Source organism: Cydia splendana, chromosome 12 (assembly GCF_910591565.1).
Source record: "Cydia splendana chromosome 12, ilCydSple1.2, whole genome shotgun sequence".
In the NCBI taxonomy this organism is placed as follows: Eukaryota; Metazoa; Arthropoda; class Insecta; order Lepidoptera; family Tortricidae; genus Cydia; species Cydia splendana.
Genome location: NC_085971.1, coordinates 20,143,144 through 20,164,388, shown reverse-complemented (window position 1 = coordinate 20,164,388; position 21,245 = coordinate 20,143,144). Strand labels below are relative to the sequence as shown.

General features: G+C 39.0%; 2 protein-coding genes and 1 long non-coding RNA gene across 3 annotated transcripts in view; 1 reads left to right on the top strand and 2 right to left on the bottom strand.

The window, feature by feature from the left end:
- Positions 1–21,245, bottom strand: part of LOC134795739 (uncharacterized) — a 246,170-nt gene that overhangs the window by 110,102 nt on the left and 114,823 nt on the right. The gene's annotated exons all lie outside the window — the stretch shown is intronic.
- On the top strand, positions 269–19,636 carry LOC134795718 (ubiquitin-conjugating enzyme E2 W). Its single transcript, XM_063767667.1, has 6 exons — positions 269–375; positions 732–823; positions 7,252–7,354; positions 14,436–14,591; positions 18,012–18,087; positions 18,711–19,636. Exons 1-6 carry the CDS (start codon positions 352–354, stop codon positions 18,722–18,724), a joined length of 465 nt encoding a protein of 154 aa, XP_063623737.1. The 5' UTR covers positions 269–351; the 3' UTR covers positions 18,725–19,636.
- On the bottom strand, positions 10,929–13,297 carry LOC134795629 (cilia- and flagella-associated protein 157-like). Its single transcript, XM_063767529.1, has one exon. The coding sequence runs from the start codon at positions 13,240–13,242 to the stop codon at positions 11,380–11,382; it is 1,863 nt and encodes a 620-aa protein (XP_063623599.1). The 5' UTR covers positions 13,243–13,297; the 3' UTR covers positions 10,929–11,379.

Here is a 21,245-nt window from a genome sequence, read left to right as displayed (position 1 = left end):
TAAAAGGATGCGGTGCACCGGTGCAGTGCAAAAAGATAAAATCGAAAAATGGGTTTTACACCATCCAACCCAAAGAATATAATACTCACTCCAACCGGACCAATTCCGGACTAACTTTTAGAAAAGGCTGAAAATAAATGGTAGAGAGACTAGTAGGAGAAAAAAGAATATAAGCATTACGTTTAAAACTCACTTGGTAGACGAAAATGGCTATCAGAAAAATACAGTTTATCGCATGTTTATCGGTTAAAAGGGCAGCACTAATGGAGTTGCCAATGTAGAAAATACAATGTTGAATGTTCAAAAGTTTTTTTTTGTGTGGTAACATCATATGTCTAAATTGGAATACAAATGGCGGCTATGTCCCCGTCTGAGGTTTGTAAAAATAATTAATTATTACCATCTGCGACATTATCACGTATTTATTTTAGGTCAAAAAGTTTTCTCTCCTGCCCCTGTAACTGGTGCCAAGGAATTTTTACAGTGCCAAAATATGTGGTGTTTATTGTTGCAACGCTGTTATGACAGTTTTCTTCAGATGATTTTTTATGACAATTTATTTTGTTGTGTTGACCACATAACTAAACATTATTAGTGTTTTATTCAAAAACTTTAACGAAAACACTTGTAGATATGTCTTGTGTATGTTTCCTTAATGTAGTGATGTACTCGCTGCGTCACATTATGCATAACACCCCGTAACTTACACATAACTTGTATGTTTCTTTTAGCGGAGATTACAAAAAGAACTAATGTCCCTGATGAGGGAGCCTCCACCGGGAGTCACCGTGGACGGAGATCAGGCCAGCCAAAATCTAACACTGTAAGTTTGCCATAAATTATTGACCCTTGTATGTCAACTATTCTAATTAGATATTTTAATTTGGTGCATAGGACAACAGCATGCTAAAATAGAATATATGGATATTAATAATTAAAGTCAACTGCATTTGAATAATTTAGTATAGAGAGGTTGCTCTAGCTAGTATTATGTTATAGTAGGACACAAACAAGACAAATATTATTATAGTATTTGGCACATATATCTTATTATTTACGGGTGTGTCGTACATTTGACGTTAAGTGATTGTATATGTATGAATATTATCTATTTTAGGAAGCATCTGTCACTCAATAACTACATAATGATAGGATTGAAGGCTAAATGTGCCCATACAAGGAAATAAATGATTATATTGACTAAGAGTTATTACAAGCACTATAATTTAAATCAGTATAAAAAGGTCTAAAGTGTATTTTATCAAAGCAACAGTGTATTGTGCTTAATTAATGTGATAGGGAAGGAAAATATTGAGGCTAATAGAACTTTTTTAATGTCATTTCATTTCTAGTTAACTTATGTTACAAACCTCTTAACTTTACTATCAGAAGTATTAGAACGAATTAAATTATTTTCAGAAAATATTTTAATTTGTTTTTATTTCAAGTAAACTTAACTTTATTTATAGGAGTAAAAGACATTGCAATTTTAGCTGATATGATAGACCATTTTATGACAATCTAAAGAAAAATTTAGGTAGGTAACATGTAGGGTAAATTGTCAATTACTGGCCACTATTTAATAACTGGCCCCCTTGTACTAAAAATAAATTCTATTCACCTAGAAACAATTCATTTTTAGTATAAGGTGTCAATAACTGGCCATTCTTCAAGAACTGTCCATAGGAAATAGTAGGCTAATTTTGTTTCTTGCGTAGAAATATATGCCTTAGTACTTTATAGTTTAAAAAAATAACTATATGTTCTATACAGAGTGACTGAGTTACAACTAGGGATAGCAGTTGAGATACGAGATTTCTTCATAATAGTGATGGATGTTTTGCAGTCCGCTGGTTTAGCAAATTTTCACACTTTTGTCTGAATCACATACAATAATTCTGGTTCAATGACAGTAGTAGTACGCTAACGGCTCGGCCACGACATTACGCGACTGGCGACGGCGGCAGCTACAACCATAGGTGGGAACGAAAGGTCCGATCGCTGTGTCTCGCTCCAACCAGTGGTTATCGCTGCCGCCGTCGCAAGTCGCGCAATGTCGTGGCCGAGCCGTTATTCCCTTTTCCACCCACTCAGTTCATTTCAAGCTCAATCTGGTACAGTTTGATGGAATCTACTCTCATCTGCATAAATGATTTTGTTTACGTATTGCAATTAGTTCTCTGGTGAATAGCCTAAAGGTTCCGTCACACAGGCGCGTTTTCCGGGCGGGGCGTGAGCGCGGCGTGAGCGTTTTATATGTAAAAGCGGCGCGCCACGCTCACGCGTCGCTCGCCAAACGTGCCTGTGTGACGGAGCCTTAATTATTTAGCATGTCTGCAAAGTTTACTTACAGTTAAGACCTGTAAACGCTACCCTGTTTTTGCAAATAAATTATTGTTTGTTAAACCCTAGTTTTAGTGGGTACTTGTATTATTTTATTGTGTAACATAGTAATGTCAATTGATCTACCACCGTTTTCAGTTTAGTCTTTGCAAAATCAATTAAGGTTCAGTTTCGGCGGAAACCAGTGCAAAGCCGAACCTTCGGTTTCGGCGAAAAATCCGGTTATTTCCGCGATATTACTTTGGTATATTATACGTATTTTTTTGCAAAATGGATCCATTCTCATAATTATTATGATAGCAAATGTAGGTACCTTACATACCTACAAAAGTCGAATGCGAATATTTACTCGTTTAACATAAATATGAAATCGCCACAATATGCGATACAGAATCACCACTTTCATTATCGTATAGTAACATTAATAACCCAAATGATCTACACCAGCGGTCGGCAACCTTTTAGCAGCCAAGGGCCACATAGTAGTTAACGGAGGTGACGCGGGCCGTACTTTGTTAATATTTATGACTTTATGAGACATTGTCGTTTGTCACTATTACATACAAAATAGCCAAGGCGCCTCTAGGGCCGCAAGTGACAGTTTCGCGAGCCGCATGCGGCCCGCGGGCCGCAGGTTGCCGAACCGCAGATCTACACAATGACATCATTAGACAATGAGTACAAAGAACCTGCCTACATACCTAATTTTAATGCAACATCTCATTTAATATATGAGATCATCAGAAGATGCGTTTCAGAATTACCCACTTTTATATATATCGGAGCGGCCGAAGTGCTCAAAAATATCTGAGCACGCACTCTAACGCCTTGACAATAGAGGCGTGTTCAGATATTTGTGAACGCCTTAGCCGCTGCGATATTGTTTATTTTTTATTTATTGAAAACACGTTTACATGACATTACAGTGTATAACTAATGCGCCATGAAAGTAGTTACATTTAGATTACAGTATACATATATAAGATAAGATATACATAATATATATCTGATGGCGACTGTACGACGACTCACTATAGCTCTAGCTTTACGGTTGAGCTATTTATTCGTCTTTCTCTGCGGTAACGATTATAACGTTTCTTTAAAAGACTACATTCTTACGAATTTCGTAAAGCCTGCTTCACACCAGAGTGCGGAACTTGCGCGAAGCCGTGATCCATTCCGTCTTACTCGAAGGGAGAACGCCTAAGGCATGGAACAGAGGTGTGGTGGTGTTGTTCTTCAAAAAAGGTGACAATGCCCTACTCAAGAACTACCGAGCCATCTCACTTCTGAGCCATGTCTATAAACTGTTTTCAAGAGTCATTACGAACCGTCTCGCACGCAGGCTAGATGACTTCCAGCCTCCTGAACAAGCCGGTTTCCGAAGAGGCTTTAGTACCGTAGACCACATCCATACGCTCCGTCAGGTAATACAGAAGACTGAGGAGTATAACCTGCCTCTCTGCTTAGCGTTTGTGGACTACGAGAAAGCCTTCGATTCGATCGAAACCTGGGCCGTACTACAATCTCTCCAAAGGTGCCAAATGGATTACCGCTATATCGAAGTGCTGAAGTGTTTGTACGAGAACGCCACTATGTCAGTCCGACTCCAGGACCAGAACTCGAAACCTATTCCGTTGCAGCGGGGAGTCAGGCAAGGGGAAGTTATTTCTCCTAAACTGTTTACCGCTGGATTGGAGGATGTTTTCAAGACTTTGGACTGGCTTGGCATCAACATAAACGGCGAGACATCACTCATCTTCGGTTTGCGGACGATATTGTAATCTTGGCTGAGACTACGGAGGATTTGAGTATGATGCTCGATGACCTAAGTAAAGCTTCCGAGCGAGTTGGTCTGAGGATGAACATGGACAAGACGAAGATCATGTCAAATGCCCGTGTAGAACCAACTCCTGTTACAATCGGAGACACTTGAAGTTGTAGACGATTATATATACCTAGGACAGACTGTCCAGTTATTAGGTAGGTCCAACTTCGAGAAAGAGGTTAATCGGCGGCAGCTCGGTTGGGCAGCGTTTGGGAAGCTACGGCACATCTTTTTGTCCAATATTCCGCAGTGTCTCAAGACGAAAGTCTTCGACCAGTGTGTGTTGCCAGTGATGACATATGGAACTGAAACGTGGCCGCTTACTGTGTGCCTCATAAGAAGGCTCAAAGTCACCCAAAGGGCAATGGAGAGGGCTATGCTTGGAGTCTCTCTGCGTGATCGCATCAGAAATGAGGCCATCCGCAGCAGAACCAAAGTAACCGATGTAGCCCTCCGAATCGCTAAACTTAAGTGGCAGTGGGCGGGGCACATTGCCCGTAGAACCGATGGCCGTTGGGGCGGAAAGGTTCTCGAGTGGCGACCACGTACCGGAAGGCGCAACGTGGGTAGACCCCCCACAAGGTGGACTGACGACCTGGTAAAGGTCGCGGGAGTCCGCTGGATGCGGGTGGCGCAAGACCGGTCATTGTGGCACTCTTTGGGGGAGGCCTATGTCCAGCAGGATATATTTGATAGTACAGGCGCCATCAGGAGCGTCCAAGGAGCTCAAAAATAGTGAAACTGATCTGAACACGCACTCTTAACGCCTTGGCAATAGAGGTGTGTTCAGATATTTATGAGTTACCTTGGCCGCTCAAATGTATCTGATGGTGACTGTGTTCCTTGTTTAAACAGATGCAAATTATGACTATTGTATTGTAAACGCGACGCGGTCTGTGACTTAATTCAAGATATGTAAAATACCTATAACAGTGCGTGTAAATATGGGGCATTATTTATGAAAAGGGACCTTATTGTCGATGGCGCTTACGCCGCACAGCGTCGCGCGGCATTGTATTTATATCGGAGCATCGATAATAATGGCGTAAGCGCCATCGACAATAAGGTCCCTTTTCATAGATAACGTCACATATATCTATGAATAGAATTCTAGTTGCATTCCTGATTATGTCAGCCGAATGATACGTTTATTTATTTATGCCTTACAATGGATTGCAAAATAATGGTTACCATTGTAAATACGGTTAAGTCACACGAACGTAGCCGCCGACATCATCTAAGTATCTGTGTCTGGTACAGTCAGCAGCAAAAATTGCTAAGCGGGCGAGGTGTTCAAAATTACCTTGACACGCTCTTAAGCTCGGGACACACTTATCCCACGTACGCAACGTATGCAATGCATTATGACATTTGAACCCTGATATTTGTACGCTTAGAAACATACTTGTCATACGCAATGCAACGCATGACAAGTATGTTTCTAAGCATACAACTTTCAGGGTTCAGATGTCATAATGCATTGCATAACGTTGCGTACGTGGGATAAGTGTGTCCCCGCCTTTATTCTTCTTCTTCCTCGCGTTATCCGGGCATTTTGCCGCGGCTCATGGGAGCCTGGGGTCCGCTTGGCAACTAATCCCATGATTTGACGTAGACACTAGTTTTTACGAAAGCGACTGCCATCTGACCTTCCAACCCAGAGGGGAAACTAGGCCTTATTGGGATTAGTCCGGTTTCCTCGCGATGTTTTCCTCCACCGACAAGTAACTGGTAAATAACAAATGATATTTCGTACATAAGTTCCGAAAAACTCATTGGTACGAGCCGGGGTTTGAACCCGCGACCTCCCACGACACGCTCTTATTCTCCTAACAATAAAGTCGCGTCAAGATCATTTTGAACACATCGCCCGCTTAGCAACTTCTGCTGCTAACTGTATTCGTTTGAATGCATAGTTAACATAGTTTGATTGTATGGGAGCGGGTTTTTGAGAGGAACTTTCGTACCTAAACCTTATTGCGAAGACATTAGTTATGCCACTTAGGCTACCACTATCCATCTATATGATGCTGACTTTACCTATGAGTTTTTCGGAACTTATGTACAGTCACAGAATAAATAATAGTACTTGGTAAGTTGGTACAGAAGACTCGCTCTCTAACAAAACGCGTCTGTTACGATCAGGACAGATATGGTCGCTAGGTGGTGACAGCGCCACGCGCGGCTTATGGCTAACCACCAAAATTGTAGATGTACTTTTAGCTACCTGTAGCAAAGCGACGAAATCGCGGAGTGAGCCACGCCTACGATACTATTGCCAAGGCGTTAGTGTGTGTTCATATATTTTGAGCACCTCGGCCGCTCCGATATATCTGACGGCGACTGTAACAATTCATAATTTATTGCATAATAATCATGTGGTACTAAACAGATATTACATTAGGGTACAGTCCACACATGAACCATGTTAGGGCACAGCACGTGTTTCTTAAAACTAAACTATAACTAGGAGGTGCCGTGCAGGCACATGTGTACATAATATAAAATAAACGCATTTTGATATTTATGTTCAAGGCATTAGATTAAAATACGATTGATGTACTTAATTACGATATAACTATCATTCATTGATTTAAGTCACTCATTTTTACCGACATCAATTCTTCGCGATCTTTGTTGTTTTATGTTCCCTGATTTCTCGACGACGGCCGGATATTACGTTTTTTTTTTTGTTTGAAATGATCCATCATCAGGATCTGACCGATCTGATGATGGGCTCTTTGGAAAATCATCTGTTCTGTTTTAGGGTTCCATACCCAAAGGGTAAAAACGGGACCCTCTATTACTAAAACTCCGCTGTCCGTCCGTCTGTCTGTCACCAGGCTGTATCTCATGAACCGTGATAGCTAGGCAGTTGACATTTTTCACAGATGATGTACATATTTCTGTTGCCGCTATAACAACAAATACTAAAAACAGAATATAATAAATATTTAAGTAGGGCTCCCAATACAAACATGATTTTATGCGTAATGGTACGGGACCCTTCGTGCGCGAGTCCGACTCGCACTTGGCCGGTTTTTGTTAAATGTTATTTAAGGTCCGTGTGTTGTTGACAGGTGGACAGTACACATGGAAGGCGTCCCCGGCACCCTGTACGAGGGGGAGAAATTCGTCCTCCAGTTCAAATTCACCAACAAGTACCCCTTCGACTCCCCAGAGGTCAGTTCCAACACTGCGCTTTTTTAAGTGTACCCAGTGGCGTAGCTAGGGGGGGCGGCGGGGGCGGCCCGCCCCGGGTGTCACCCATTTAGGGGTGACACCCGACCGTGAACATCACTAGTGCCATCTATAAAATATCCTTATTGATAGAATGTAAAAAAGTGACAAGTACACTTTGCAAAAACTAGGTTTTACAAAAAAAGTTAAAATTCTTTTTGAGTGATAGTTTTACAAATAGCATTTATATTTTATCTACAATAACGTACAAAAAATCGAAAAAGAAATGTTTTGCGAAATTGACGTAAACTTTTTTAGTATTTTTTCCTTCTTTTGGCCTCGGAAATGCGTGGTTAAAATCTCTCGGGTCCCTCTTGGGCACCTGGTAAGTATGTAACAATAATATGTTGGCGCCTCGTAGGTTTTTTTTTAATTCGGGACCATTGTAAAGGTATTTTTTCTTAAATTATGTGATTATTTCTGTAATTTACAAAAAAAGTTAAAATTATTTTTGGGTGACAGTTTTAAAAATTATAGCATATTTACATTTTATGTACAAATACGTACAAAAAAACAAAAAACATTTTTTTTTTTGGCGAAATTGACGTAAACTCTTTTAGTATTTTTTCCTTATTTTGGCCTCAGAAATGCGTGGTTAAAAACTCTCGGGTTCCTCGTGGGCAACTGGTATGTAACAATAATATGTTGGCGCCTCGTAGGCTTTTTTATTCAGAAAGGTTTTTTTTATTATGTGATTATTTCTGTAATTGAGAAACTATGTCACTGTTTCTAATTGGGTGACTCTAGACCACTCTGGACTATTTGAAATTCATTGTTAAACCGATTTTACAGAATCTCTTCCAAATCTCGCACTTGGCAAAAAAGTTTTTAATTTTTTACAACATAAATTATTTGTATTATCTTTCACGGGACAATGATGACTCGGACCTTTGGGAGGCTTGCGCGGAGCCCAGGCCAACACGTAGATGCCCTTTTGACACTTATGAAATGTGGGTTACACCGAGCGGATGCTGTCCTTGCCCGTGTCATAGAACGCGAACGCACGCAGAGGCAACACCCGCCAGGGTGTGGATTAGTGAGAGTTCATGGAATCTAAAATGAAACCGATGGAGTAAAATTGTGTGCTATGGAATATTAAACATAAATTACTTTTACTTTTTTAAATAAATATATTTTAAAATTTTGGTTGAATTTTGGGGTGACCCGCACAATTTCCGCCCCGGGTGCCACCCATGCTAGCTACGCCACTGAGTGTACCTACTGTACCTATATCTTGCGTGTTTTACAGTAATAATACTACCGTACAGAAAAGAAAGTTCCTACAAAACCGAAGTATGACAGAGGTTCAGGGACGAATCATGCTGTCCCATTCTATCCCTTTCGGCTAATTAGTGTTGTCAAAATTCAAGTAATTATCTATCTGTGGTTGTGCACGCAAAGGGACGTCAAGTTGTGCCAACCCTAATAATTGCTCGGAGCAATGCCGAGCCGAACGGAGCCGAGAATGCCCGAACCGATCGCTCTAGTTTCTTATCTTTGATCTAATCTTTTTATCTTTTTATCTTATCTGTCTGCTAGCCGGTGTTCATAAAACTTAAAAAGTAAACATTAGAAAATGTTACCAGATCGTATCAAAAATAGTAAAAATAATAAAATGCATAAGCTTATCTTTGTGATATTGATATCGCTTGTTGCAGAAACATTTAGGTGGGCTTGTAAAATACAAGAGTAAATTCGTTATTACCTCGCGAATCGCGATAATGATAAGATTACCGAACTGGGTTAATAATAAACCGTTATCGGTACCATAATATTTACCAAAGTATTTAAACTAAGCGGCCGCTGGCTCGGTCACCTGGAAAGGATGGGAGAGGATCGTGGTACCAAATTTCATCTAAATCGGTTAAGCGACAGAGTTATTTTGGCATTTATAGTACATATTAGTAGGGATTATTGATACGCAATGTTGTGATTCAAAAGCCTCAAATTAATAACATGTACAGTACGTCAAAAGTTTAAGTTCGCCCTTTGTTTTCGGTACAAATGAATACTTTTGTTCGATATTTTTTTACAGTTCGGATGTCGAAATTTGTTTCCAACTAATCCGTTATTGTTTCCAGAGATGTGTTTGATTAGTCAGACACAATTTACGTACATTTCTAAACGGCTCATTCCCTAAAATATACTTTCAGACGGCTATTGTAGGCTGTAGGTAGGTACTTTTGAAATAGAAAAATGTATATTGGTAGAAGCGAAGTGAGCTAAATCGTACTCAGAAGTTTGTATTAACCGAACACTTATTTTGTGTGAATGTGAATACCTACTACAAGTTTTTTATAGCCCTATAATAAATGTTTATAACGCGAATTCAATACTTACCTTGACATTGAACGCGTACACGTCATATGCGGATTTACCTGTTTGGTTTCGCATTATCACTAGAATAAAATGGGTTTTGGTGAAGGTGATCTTTCTTTAGGCTAATCAGGCAACGCCTGAAGTAATTCAGGCAACATACTCAATAAGATCTGGACAAGGCTTGTGGATACGTTATTAATTACCTACGCAAAAATAGGGTGGTATCTATAAGTTTAACATCTGGGTGGCGTCTAAGGCGTAAGCTCCTAAACGGATTTGCCGATTTTTGCGTAAAAATTACGATTTACAAATTTTCGTTACAGTCAAATACCTAGTTGATGCTGGTTTTGGAAACAAAAACGGTAAATAATGGAATTAAAATTGAAACTTAAAAAATACATATATTTTATCCAAAATTTAGTTTTGTTGAAGTAATTTATTTTCTTAGCCCAAACTCAAAGCCATATTCGCACCACATATGCAGTATAATGAGTTACATAACATATTACGTGTCGCTTGGCCGGCAAAAATAGCTTTACATGGATGTGTTGGTTGCGTGGGCTAACAATTAGCAACATAACACTAGTAATACCGACGTGCGAAGGTCTACCAGGTTGAAATTGTTGTTCCGTATTTGTTACATCATTATCTAAGACCTGGAGCGACTAGAAAACTCGGGAAAAGGTAATTTCCCATCGCATACTGAAACAATTTGGTCCCTACCTAAAAACTATGAATACATAAATATGTTTATAATTAGTAAAATTTAAATGTGCTCTAGAAATCCCTATAACTTACCTACTTAAAAAAAAAAACAATGTTTCTAAATGTGAAAAAACATAATAAGGAAGTTCGAGAATCAGGGACCACCGCAGTCCTGAGGGTAAGGTTACCCTGTATTTAGTTGGCAGTCCTAATTTTGAACCGAGCGACCAAAGCGTCTCCGTTTCAGCTTGGGCATAAATGCTTCTAGCTGTCTACTCTACAGGTTGCATTTCTTAACCGATAATTCGCTGGCTCAATATTACAATGTTCTGTTCTAGTTCGATAAAAGTGAAACATTGAACCCTGTAATATTGGGCCAGCGAATTATTGGACTCAGTTTAAAAAAAAATAACAACATGGAGGAGTCAAGGGGTTTCCCGAGGTTTATAGCTCTCTTCACTAGTTTACAAAGAAAATAATCGTAAAACTTAAATACTGCTCGTAAAAGTATTTATTGCATATTCAATTGACAGTAATCGCTTCATTGTTTACCCAAGAGCCCGTTAGTATGTTTTATATGACCTTAAAAAATATTAAATAGCATTTTATAAGTAACCAAAGAAAGAACCAAAGAAGCTCGCTGACTTTTTGGGGAAATAGGCCGATGTTTGCGGGAGAGAGGTAGTAATCCTCGCTGGGTCGTGTTTTATTTGAATTATTTTTAGTTTTTTATTTATTTTTATGTATAATTTAAGGAGATATTGAGTACTTTTACTCAATATATGTAGTAACCAAATGAAAAGAATGTATATGCATACTTACATAGACTGCTAGAGCGTGCTAGCAGTCAATGGCTTCCATCCTTTTTGTTTTCGTGTAATAAGGTCAGTTATATTTTTTAAATGATACCAAAATTTGTGTAAGACTATTAAAACTTGCAATGTCTATTCTTCCTGATGTTCTTCAAGTATCACTTCAACGTCATCTGACACATTTATTTCCTCGCCCTCTGCAACTTCTTCACCCACAGTTTCACCATTCACTATATCTTCCGTCTCTTCCTTCTCCGCTTCACCCATGGCTTCCCCTTCACCGCCTTCTACAACCTCCTTTGTTTCTTCATGTACGCTTTCTATTTCAAATAATTTTGAAGGTCTTCTTTGAGCAAGAAAATCTTTTAAGAACGCCTGTTGCACCTCCAGTTTGCTCTGTTCCAATTGCTTATCTATATCATTCATGTCATCTTCGTCTGATGCTTGGTTGCTATCACTCGTATTAGATTTAGTCGACGTAATAAAAGACTGGAAACTTTCTTTAGCAGGGCGTTGAGGCTCAGTGGACACTGGTATTATGTGCATGCTTGGTATTGTCTTGATACTGCCCAAATCTGACATTGAAGATGATTCTGAAGAGCATTTGAAAGATTCTTGTGAGTCTCCAGATGTCATTATGCTGGGAGCTATAGACAATGTCGATTTTTGTGATTTTGTCGTTTTTGGTATGAAGCCGAGATCGCCTTTTTCGTAGACTTTCTCGAATGAAACTAAGGTTTCTGTAGACTCGGCGCGAATTGTATCACGGTACTGTGATACAATTTTGAGCAGACGTAACAACAATGTCTCTCGATCCATGGTCCCTCTATCTGCGTCTTTGGTAGCCCATTCGTCTAGTCTGAGAGCTGATTGGATGCTTATTACAGCTTCTCTCAATATCATCTTCATTTTTTTATTTTCTTTGCTTATTTTTGATGCGTACAAAATAGATTTACTTTGTTCATTCATTTTCCCGTGCAAGTTTTGTTCTAATATTCTAACTTTTAATATTAAATTCTCATTTTCTTTTGACAACTGTTGTATTTTTGCTTTTAGTTGATCGATATTGTCGTTTTGTACTGCCATTAGCGCTTTGTCTTTCTTTACATTTTGCGTAATTGTAGTGAGCTGATCGATTACTTTTAGTTGTGCGATACTCTTTTTAATGGCCAAGTCTCGCTCTTCCTCCGCCAGTTCTTTTGCAAGTTTGGCTGCGTCCTCTTTTTCTTTATACTTTTCATTTTGATTAACTAATTTAGCTTGACTTGCCAATATTTTTTCCAACTCGTTATTAATAGCAATGTTCTCTCTTATAACCCTGTGCGTGGTGGCCGCGATTCTTAGTCCCGTGTTATCTTGAAAGTCTTGTGCTAGTTGCATAAGGCGATTCTCCATTTCTTTCTTTAATTTATCCTTTCCAATCACAAATTTCTTTTCAATCTCATATATCTTCCTTTTATAAATCATTTCTTGTTCTTTTAGCTGGCGTTCCTGTTTTTCGAATTTCGCCATCAAAATATCTCTAGTGATTCTGAATTCTTCCATCGTATTAAGTTTACTAGTCAAAAGTTTACATTCTGAAGTTAGCTGCTCTTTCATAACCTTGAAATTCTTCTCTACCTCAGCGACATTCTTTTTGTGTTCAGCTGTTTCAACTAGTCTAGCTTCTTCTAAGGTTTTTACGTGTTCTTTTAACTCGTTAATTTCCCCGTTTTTATTGTTTAGAACTCTCTTCAAGTGTGCAATAATGTCAGCCCTATCTTCGTCTAATTTGTCGTAGGCCTTCTTTATTTCCTCATTCCTTAGTTCAAGCTCTTCCACTGTTGTCCTGAGTCTCGCTACTTTCCTGTTAGCTTCAGCTAACTGTAGCTCAAGGAATGTCCTCTCAACTTCAGTAAACATGGGACCTTTAGCTTCTTCAGGCTTATCGCCTTCCTTTCTTTTTTCGCCTTTCTCTCCTTTCAAAATATTTCCTTTGCCTTTTTTCTGTGGCATACTTCAATTTTTATAATAGTAAAGGTTTACAAATAATATTTGTCTCAGTGTGTTGTGACAGCATCCGCGAATATGAAAATGTTAGACGGCCGCGGTCGCTTAGCTACGCGTGTACCTAAATAAATAATATTTACAAGACCGGTTTAGTTTTTGCCTATTTTAGTAACATGCTCATTAGATACGATTGCGGATGTGTGAAGTTAGTTGAATGCACAAGTCATAGATCACTTGATCAATCAATGTAGGCAAAAAAACTTAAGACCAGCCTTTTGTCTATTTATTTATTTAAACTTTATTGCACAAAAGAAAACGTATCGTACATAAGGCGGACTTAATGCCAAAAGGCATTCTCTACCAGTCTATGTATTATTATTAGAACTTTACAAAACCTCAAGCAAGTTTGCATCTTGGTCAAGTTTTTATTTTTAAAACGTGATTCAGAAGGACTCTAGAGCTATTCTAGCTACTAAATACTCGTGTACAGTCAGCAGCAGTTGCTAAGCGGGCGAGGTGTTCAAAATTACCTTGACACGCTTTTATTCTCTTAACAATAAAGTAGCGTTAAGGTCATTATTAACACGTCGCCCGCTTAGCAACTTCAGCTGCTGACTGCACGCACGCGAGTGCTATTTTAGGTAAAATGCGTCGCACGCGTCCGCGCTTGTTAGCGGTCGCTCATAATATTTATTGTTAAGCCGCTCCGTGCAACCTACAAAGAGCCTTCGTTTATGTACTGAATACCTAGTATGCCTGCTTAACTACTTGTTATCATAAATGCACGTCGAATGAGTAAATAAATATTGACTAAACTACCAGACTTTACTAGTATTATTTGCTTATGTATTTACCTCTTTATGTTCGACGCAACGCCGAGACCAAAACAGATCTCTTCAATGTTGATAAAAGCAAAGGCAGTAGGTATCGGGATTATTGTTAAACGTTTGAACATAATTTCTTACATCACCTTACATCTATACAAAAAATATAACATTGAAGAATTATTGAAAAACAAGATGATTGGCAGATTTTGTAATATGTATTAAGTTCAAGCAGTTATAAAATGATAGAGAACTCGAATGATTATATGATACATTTTCTTTATTTATTTCAATTATGTTACCCTATAGGCCCAAAGATTACCTTTTTTCGAATATTTAGTACAATTTATTTACTATATTTCTATCTTTTTGCAGGTCACATTCATAGGCAACAACATCCCCATACACCCGCACGTGTACTCCAACGGGCACATTTGCCTGTCTATTTTAACGGACGACTGGTCGCCGGCGCTATCCGTACAATCAGTCTGTCTGTCCATCGTATCTATGCTATCGAGCTGCAAGGAGAAGGTAATACAACATGTTCGTTATAACGAACAATGTCCATTTTAAAGGACGACTGGTCGCCGGTGCTATCCGTGCAGTCAGTCTGTCTGTCCATCGTATCTATGCTATCGAGCTGCAAGGAGAAGGTAATACAACATGTTCGTTATAACGACCAATGTCCATTTTAACGGACGACTGGTCGCCGGTGCTATCCGTGCAGTCAGTCTGTCTGTCCATCGTATCTATGCTCTCGAGCTGCAAGGAGAAGGTAATACAACATGTTCGTTATAACGAACAATGTCCATTTTAAAGGACGACTGGTCGCCGGTGCTATCCGTGCAGTCAGTCTGTCTGTCCATCGTATCTATGCTATCGAGCTGCAAGGAGAAGGTAATACAACATGTTCGTTATAACGACCAATGTCCATTTTAACGGACGACTGGTCGCCGGTGCTATCCGTGCAGTCAGTCTGTCTGTCCATCGTATCTATGCTCTCGAGCTGCAAGGAGAAGGTAATACAACATGTTCGTTATAACGAACAATGTCCATTTTAAAGGACGACTGGTCGCCGGTGCTATCCGTGCAGTCAGTCTGTCTGTCCATCGTATCTATGCTATCGAGCTGCAAGGAGAAGGTAATACAACATGTTCGTTATAACGAACAATGTCCATTTTAAAGGACGACTGGTCGCCGGTGCTATCCGTGCAGTCAGTCTGTCTGTCCATCGTATCTATGCTCTCGAGCTGCAAGGAGAAGGTAATACAACATGTTCGTTATAACGAACAATGTCCATTTTAAAGGACGACTGGTCGCCGGTGCTATCCGTGCAGTCAGTCTGTCTGTCCATCGTATCTATGCTCTCGAGCTGCAAGGAGAAGGTAATACAACATGTTCGTTATAACGAACAATGTCCATTTTAAAGGACGACTGGTCGCCGGTGCTATCCGTGCAGTCAGTCTGTCTGTCCATCGTATCTATGCTATCGAGCTGCAAGGAGAAGGTAATACAACATGTTCGTTATAACGACCAATGTCCATTTTAACGGACGACTGGTCGCCGGTGCTATCCGTGCAGTCAGTCTGTCTGTCCATCGTATCTATGCTCTCGAGCTGCAAGGAGAAGGTAATACAACATGTTCGTTATAACGAACAATGTCCATTTTAAAGGACGACTGGTCGCCGGTGCTATCCGTGCAGTCAGTCTGTCTGTCCATCGTATCTATGCTATCGAGCTGCAAGGAGAAGGTAATACAACATGTTCGTTATAACGACCAATGTCCATTTTAACGGACGACTGGTCGCCGGTGCTATCCGTGCAGTCAGTCTGTCTGTCCATCGTATCTATGCTATCGAGCTGCAAGGAGAAGGTAATACAACATGTTCGTTATAACGACCAATGTCCATTTTAACGGACGACTGGTCGCCGGTGCTATCCGTGCAGTCAGTCTGTCTGTCCATCGTATCTATGCTCTCGAGCTGCAAGGAGAAGGTAATACAACATGTTCGTTATAACGAACAATGTCCATTTTAAAGGACGACTGGTCGCCGGTGCTATCCGTGCAGTCAGTCTGTCTGTCCATCGTATCTATGCTATCGAGCTGCAAGGAGAAGGTAATACAACATGTTCGTTATAACGACCAATGTCCATTTTAACGGACGACTGGTCGCCGGTGCTATCCGTGCAGTCAGTCTGTCTGTCCATCGTATCTATGCTATCGAGCTGCAAGGAGAAGGTAATACAACATGTTCGTTATAACGACCAATGTCCATTTTAACGGACGACTGGTCGCCGGTGCTATCCGTGCAGTCAGTCTGTCTGTCCATCGTATCTATGCTATCGAGCTGCAAGGAGAAGGTAATACAACATGTTCGTTATAACGACCAATGTCCATTTTAACGGACGACTGGTCGCCGGTGCTATCCGTGCAGTCAGTCTGTTTGTCCATCGTATCTATGCTCTCGAGCTGCAAGGAGAAGGTTCGTTATAATATAACGAACACATCTTATTTAAACGAACACAAAAACATCCATAACTTTAAAAAAATCCGTGAACATCACAAATATAAACCTTACCAGGATTTGAATCCAAAACAACTGCTTCAAAGGAAGCTACCAATGGCCCCGTTTAGGTGTAACGGCTTGTTCTTTTTTAGGGTTCCGTACCCAAAGGGTAAAAACGGGACCCTATTACTAAGACTCCTCTGTCTGTCACCAGGCTGTATCTCATGAACCGTGATAGCTAGGCAGATGAAATTTTCACAGATGATGTAGTTGTTGTTCTATTGTTAAATGCTAAAAACAGAATATAATAAATATTTAAGTGGGGCTCCCATACAACAAACGTGTTAGTTTGCCGTTTTTTGCGTAATGGTACGAAACCCTTCGTGCGCGAGTCCGACTCGCACTTGGCCGGTTTTTTTACATAGCGGCCGGGCGCCATAATAATAGATCAAAATAAGTCGTCACATCAACATGCATCGAGGCATTCGAGGCATACGCAAGTGTAGGATAAGTAGCACACATAATAATATGTGACCCGAAAATGAATCACTTGTATATTTGTATACTTTGAATAAAGTAATAGTTAAGCGCCTACTGTTCGACTACCAACCAGCTTCCGACAGTCCACGACCACCCTGATCTGGGTAGGGGGCTAGTACACCAACCATATACTATGGGAGTAATATTGCTGTGGTTGGAAATGTCGTTGCCGACCGATTTAACTAGTAAGATAGTTAGACCACGTCATTTTTTTAACTGACCATAATTAATCTAGGTCGGATATAGCTGAAAGATCTTCTTTTTTATTAGGGTTCTGTACCCAAAGGGTAAAAACGGGACCCTATAACTAAGACTCCACTGTTCGTCTGTCTGTCACCAGGCTATATCTTATGAACCGTGATAGCTAGACAGTTGAAAATTTCACAGATGATGTATTTCTGTTGCCGCTAAGTATAACAACAAATACTAAAAACAGAATAAAATAATTATTTAAGTGGGGTTCCTATACAACGAACGTGGTTTTTTTTTTGCCGTTTTTGCGTAATGGTACGGAACCCTTGGTGCGCGAGTCCGACTCGCACTTGGCCGGTTTTATTTAACCTTTTGAACGCCAAACGGCGCATCCATTTACCGTGCCACTGACGCCACGGGGGTAAAATTTAGTTTTGTGAATAAATAATGCCAACCTAAAAGTGGGGTGTTTTTCAAAAGATTTTCATCAAAAATCGATCGACGTCAAATGCCGTCTTTGGCGTCGTTGTCACGATTTTGCGTTGACATCAATTGCCGTCTGTGGCGTTCAAAAGGTTAAGAGCCGTGCTCTTGTCGGGTGCTTTGTGAAGCTGAAAGGTATTTGCTACCTATGTATTTCATTATCAGATTTCACGTATTATTATTACGATTACGATTTGCTTAAGGGCTAACTTAATCTTTCTATTTTCAGAAACGGCCACCAGACAACTCGTTTTACGTCAAAACATGCAGCAAAAATCCTAAGAAAACGAAATGGTGGTATCACGGTGAGTCCAAGTTTATTATTTCAGTACCTACCTAATAGTTTACTGTGGCATTTTATCTCGTCTTAAGTAGGTCACAACTGTTCGACATGAACACAACTGTGAATACATCGTTATCATAATATTTTTTGTTTTTAACGTAAGACTAAAACCCTACTTAATATGATATTAATATTTGGTGCTCGCCATTTTTATTTTGTTTTATAAGTAATTGTTTTTTGTATTTTCATGAGATTTTGATAAAATTCGGTGGATAATTATTCTGTACAACATAAGCGCTATTTGACCGTATGTCTTACAATATCTTCCACCGAGTTAGCTACGTAAACGTATGGAATTTTCGTAACTTAACGGAAATTTACATCATTTGTTTGTCAAAAATTGGGATTTCTTTTTTATTCCGACCAGAATGAGGAGCTTATCAAATCTACCAAATTTTATCATTTGTCAAAAAAAAACAATCGAACAAAAACAAAAATCGGGCCCATTTACCCTTTTTTTACTCTGTAATATAATTTACATAGGGCATTACTAGGACTGAGCCGCTAGTCTAATAGTATAAGTTGGCAACTAAGGCTTGCGTATTATTGAAAAGAAAAACATAGTAAAGTGTCACATTGTTCCAGACGACTCCGTGTAACCAGTAAGCACGTTGGCTGTATCGCGCATGGACGATATGTGGTTAGTGCCAGTGTCGAGTGTACATACTTATATAGCGGGGCGCCGCGGGCTATCGGTCGCGTTTTGTATACAGATACTACTCATTAAATATTGGAAAATTAAAATATAGGGTTAAAGCATAACTACAAGTTTTATAGTTAAAAAGGAATCGCCACATTTGTCGACGCCGAATCGATTTAAACCGATTAGGGTAGGCTCTGAAGACGCTACGACCGTTGAGTCGACATCGGTAACATGGATTTCGCTTTGATACATGGGGTGACACGGTGACACCTACTGATGTTTTCTATTCCCAAAAGGGAAACTTGTGATATATTCTAGAATTGTCCGAAAACATTTTCAACTTTTTGAACTTCCGTTTCTCTTCTCTGACACCGTAATGATTATTTTGTCGGGACTAAGTATAATTTTACAAAACCAATGGTTCCATCTAGACATAAACTTGTCACACATAATAGATTCAATGCAACCTTTTGTTGTCCCAGTTTTAATACATTGGCAACAAGGAGTTGAATTTCAGTACCATTTTGTACCTTGTCACATCCCTAGCAAAAAAATATTGCTCAAGTGATTCATAAAAATTAGTTTATCAACGTCTTATGTTGATGAAAATAAAGACTTAAATTGTATTATAAAAAAAGTAATAATCGATAATGATATATACATATTTCTATACAAAACACGACCGACATTACCAATGGGAAATCGTATTTTGTCAGTGCTAAATAAATGTAAGTAGCATAATAGGATATGAAATCAAATAAATGTACTGCTTAGATCCGGAAAAATTGTTTGTCGAATTATAATTGTATATAATTATTGATTATATTTATGATGCAACCAGAAACATGATCAATTGATCGTTATACTAAGGGGCTATTCATAAATTACGTCATTTCAAATTAGGGGGGGGGGGGGGGGGGGGGGGTCTGGACATCGGATGACGGTAGACGACATGAAGTAGGAGGAAATGGGGTCATTTGAAGCATGATTTTTGGGATGATTATAGGGGGGGGGGGTCCAAAATCGTCAAAAATCGATGACGTAATTTATGGACAGCCCCTAACTGGTTTTAGTACCTATTACTCAATTTTATTAAAATCGGTTATAGAAAACTAGACTTTGAAACATCATTTTTACTCAATTATTTTTTTCTTAGTGTCCATGACAGTTTTGTATGTAAAGTTATGTGTCTATATTCGTTGTCATCTTTATACACGTTACAGATTTGCAAGGATAATTAATTATTTCATCTTTGTTTGATAAAAACATGTAAAAACTAATGATTATGTTTCTGGTTATCTTTTTTATTGCCTAACTGCAGGTATCGGTTCAAGGATATTTTTGGAAAAATAAAATGACAGATACAATATATTTCCAAAAATGCCTTTATTATCAGCTTTGTACGTTTTGCGTTTATAAGAGCAAGTTTAAAACTTAAATATACCCATTATTTTTCACAATAAAACACCTTGATATGTATTATAAAACCAAAGGTTTGGATATGTTTACTGTTCCCAAATTCATATAATTGTGAGACGACTATATGTAATCGAAATACCTGTTTTAAGTGTGATATATAGACCGGGAGGTCATTGTTGGTTCTCTGTCAAATATTCTTGTGATGTCTTTACAATTTGGTGTCCGTGCCCAGGATACGGGAACATGGACAGTTGATAAAATAAACACCAAAAAAGCGGATCGGACTACACGTCAAAAGGATATCTACTATACCAACAGCTTAACAAAAAGAGATTTAAATATCGCGAACTGTAGAGATTTATATCTATTCTAAAAGTTATCCAGGGTGGCAGATACTTTTGGCGCATCGTTTCATCCGCTACTATTGATAACTGTACGATTCAATTGTTCTCAAATGTACTAAATGCTTTAAACTATTTATTCAACTGAACCTTGCCTTCTTGAACAAGAAGTAAATATCAAATTTAATTGAAATATATCTCAAAGAACTTCCTGGTCACTAAAATATAGTAATATACTCAGATAATTGATTTAAGTGTGAGTTCAAATTGTTTGGCTATAATTTACTGGCGAACTTACTTTTGGACGTAGCTTTAAGTCGCGGTGAAAACTATGGTCAAAACCGAATTGTATTCATATCGTTGCATATTTTATATGTGGTGTTTGTCAACTAAAACTATAATAAAACAATATGCTGGTACATATTTGTCTGAAAGGCACAGCTAAGTATTTAAAAAAATATCTAACTATTTTTAAATACTAGGAAAAACCCTCTTTAGTTTGGCCTGTAACGAAAATGTAAAAAAATTTTTGGCAGCAGTCACACTGCTGACGATTAGCTAGAACCATGGTCTAATAAAACATGGTCTTCTATTCCCAGAGTGACACAGGCCTACGTCACAATAACATGGCCGCTATATATAGCGCTATCGCATATTATCATATAGCGCTGTCGCATGATGACGTAGGCTTGTGTCAGTTAGGTGACCTAGAAAAGA

What these genes read in the sequence shown, in the direction of transcription:
- LOC134795718 (XM_063767667.1), top strand. Translation starts at nt 352, where the DNA reads ATGGCGGCTATGTCCCCGTCTGAG. An exon ending in CGGCTATGTCCCCGTCTGAG is followed by an intron (nt 376 to 731) that starts GTTTGTAAAAAT and finishes TGTTTCTTTTAG; the next exon opens with CGGAGATTACAAAAAGAACT. An exon ending in TATCGAGCTGCAAGGAGAAG is followed by an intron (nt 14,592 to 18,011) that starts GTAATACAACAT and finishes TTCTATTTTCAG; the next exon opens with AAACGGCCACCAGACAACTC.
- LOC134795629 (XM_063767529.1), bottom strand. Translation starts at nt 13,242, where the DNA reads ATGCCACAGAAAAAAGGCAAAGGAAATATTTTGAAAGGAGAGAAAGGC.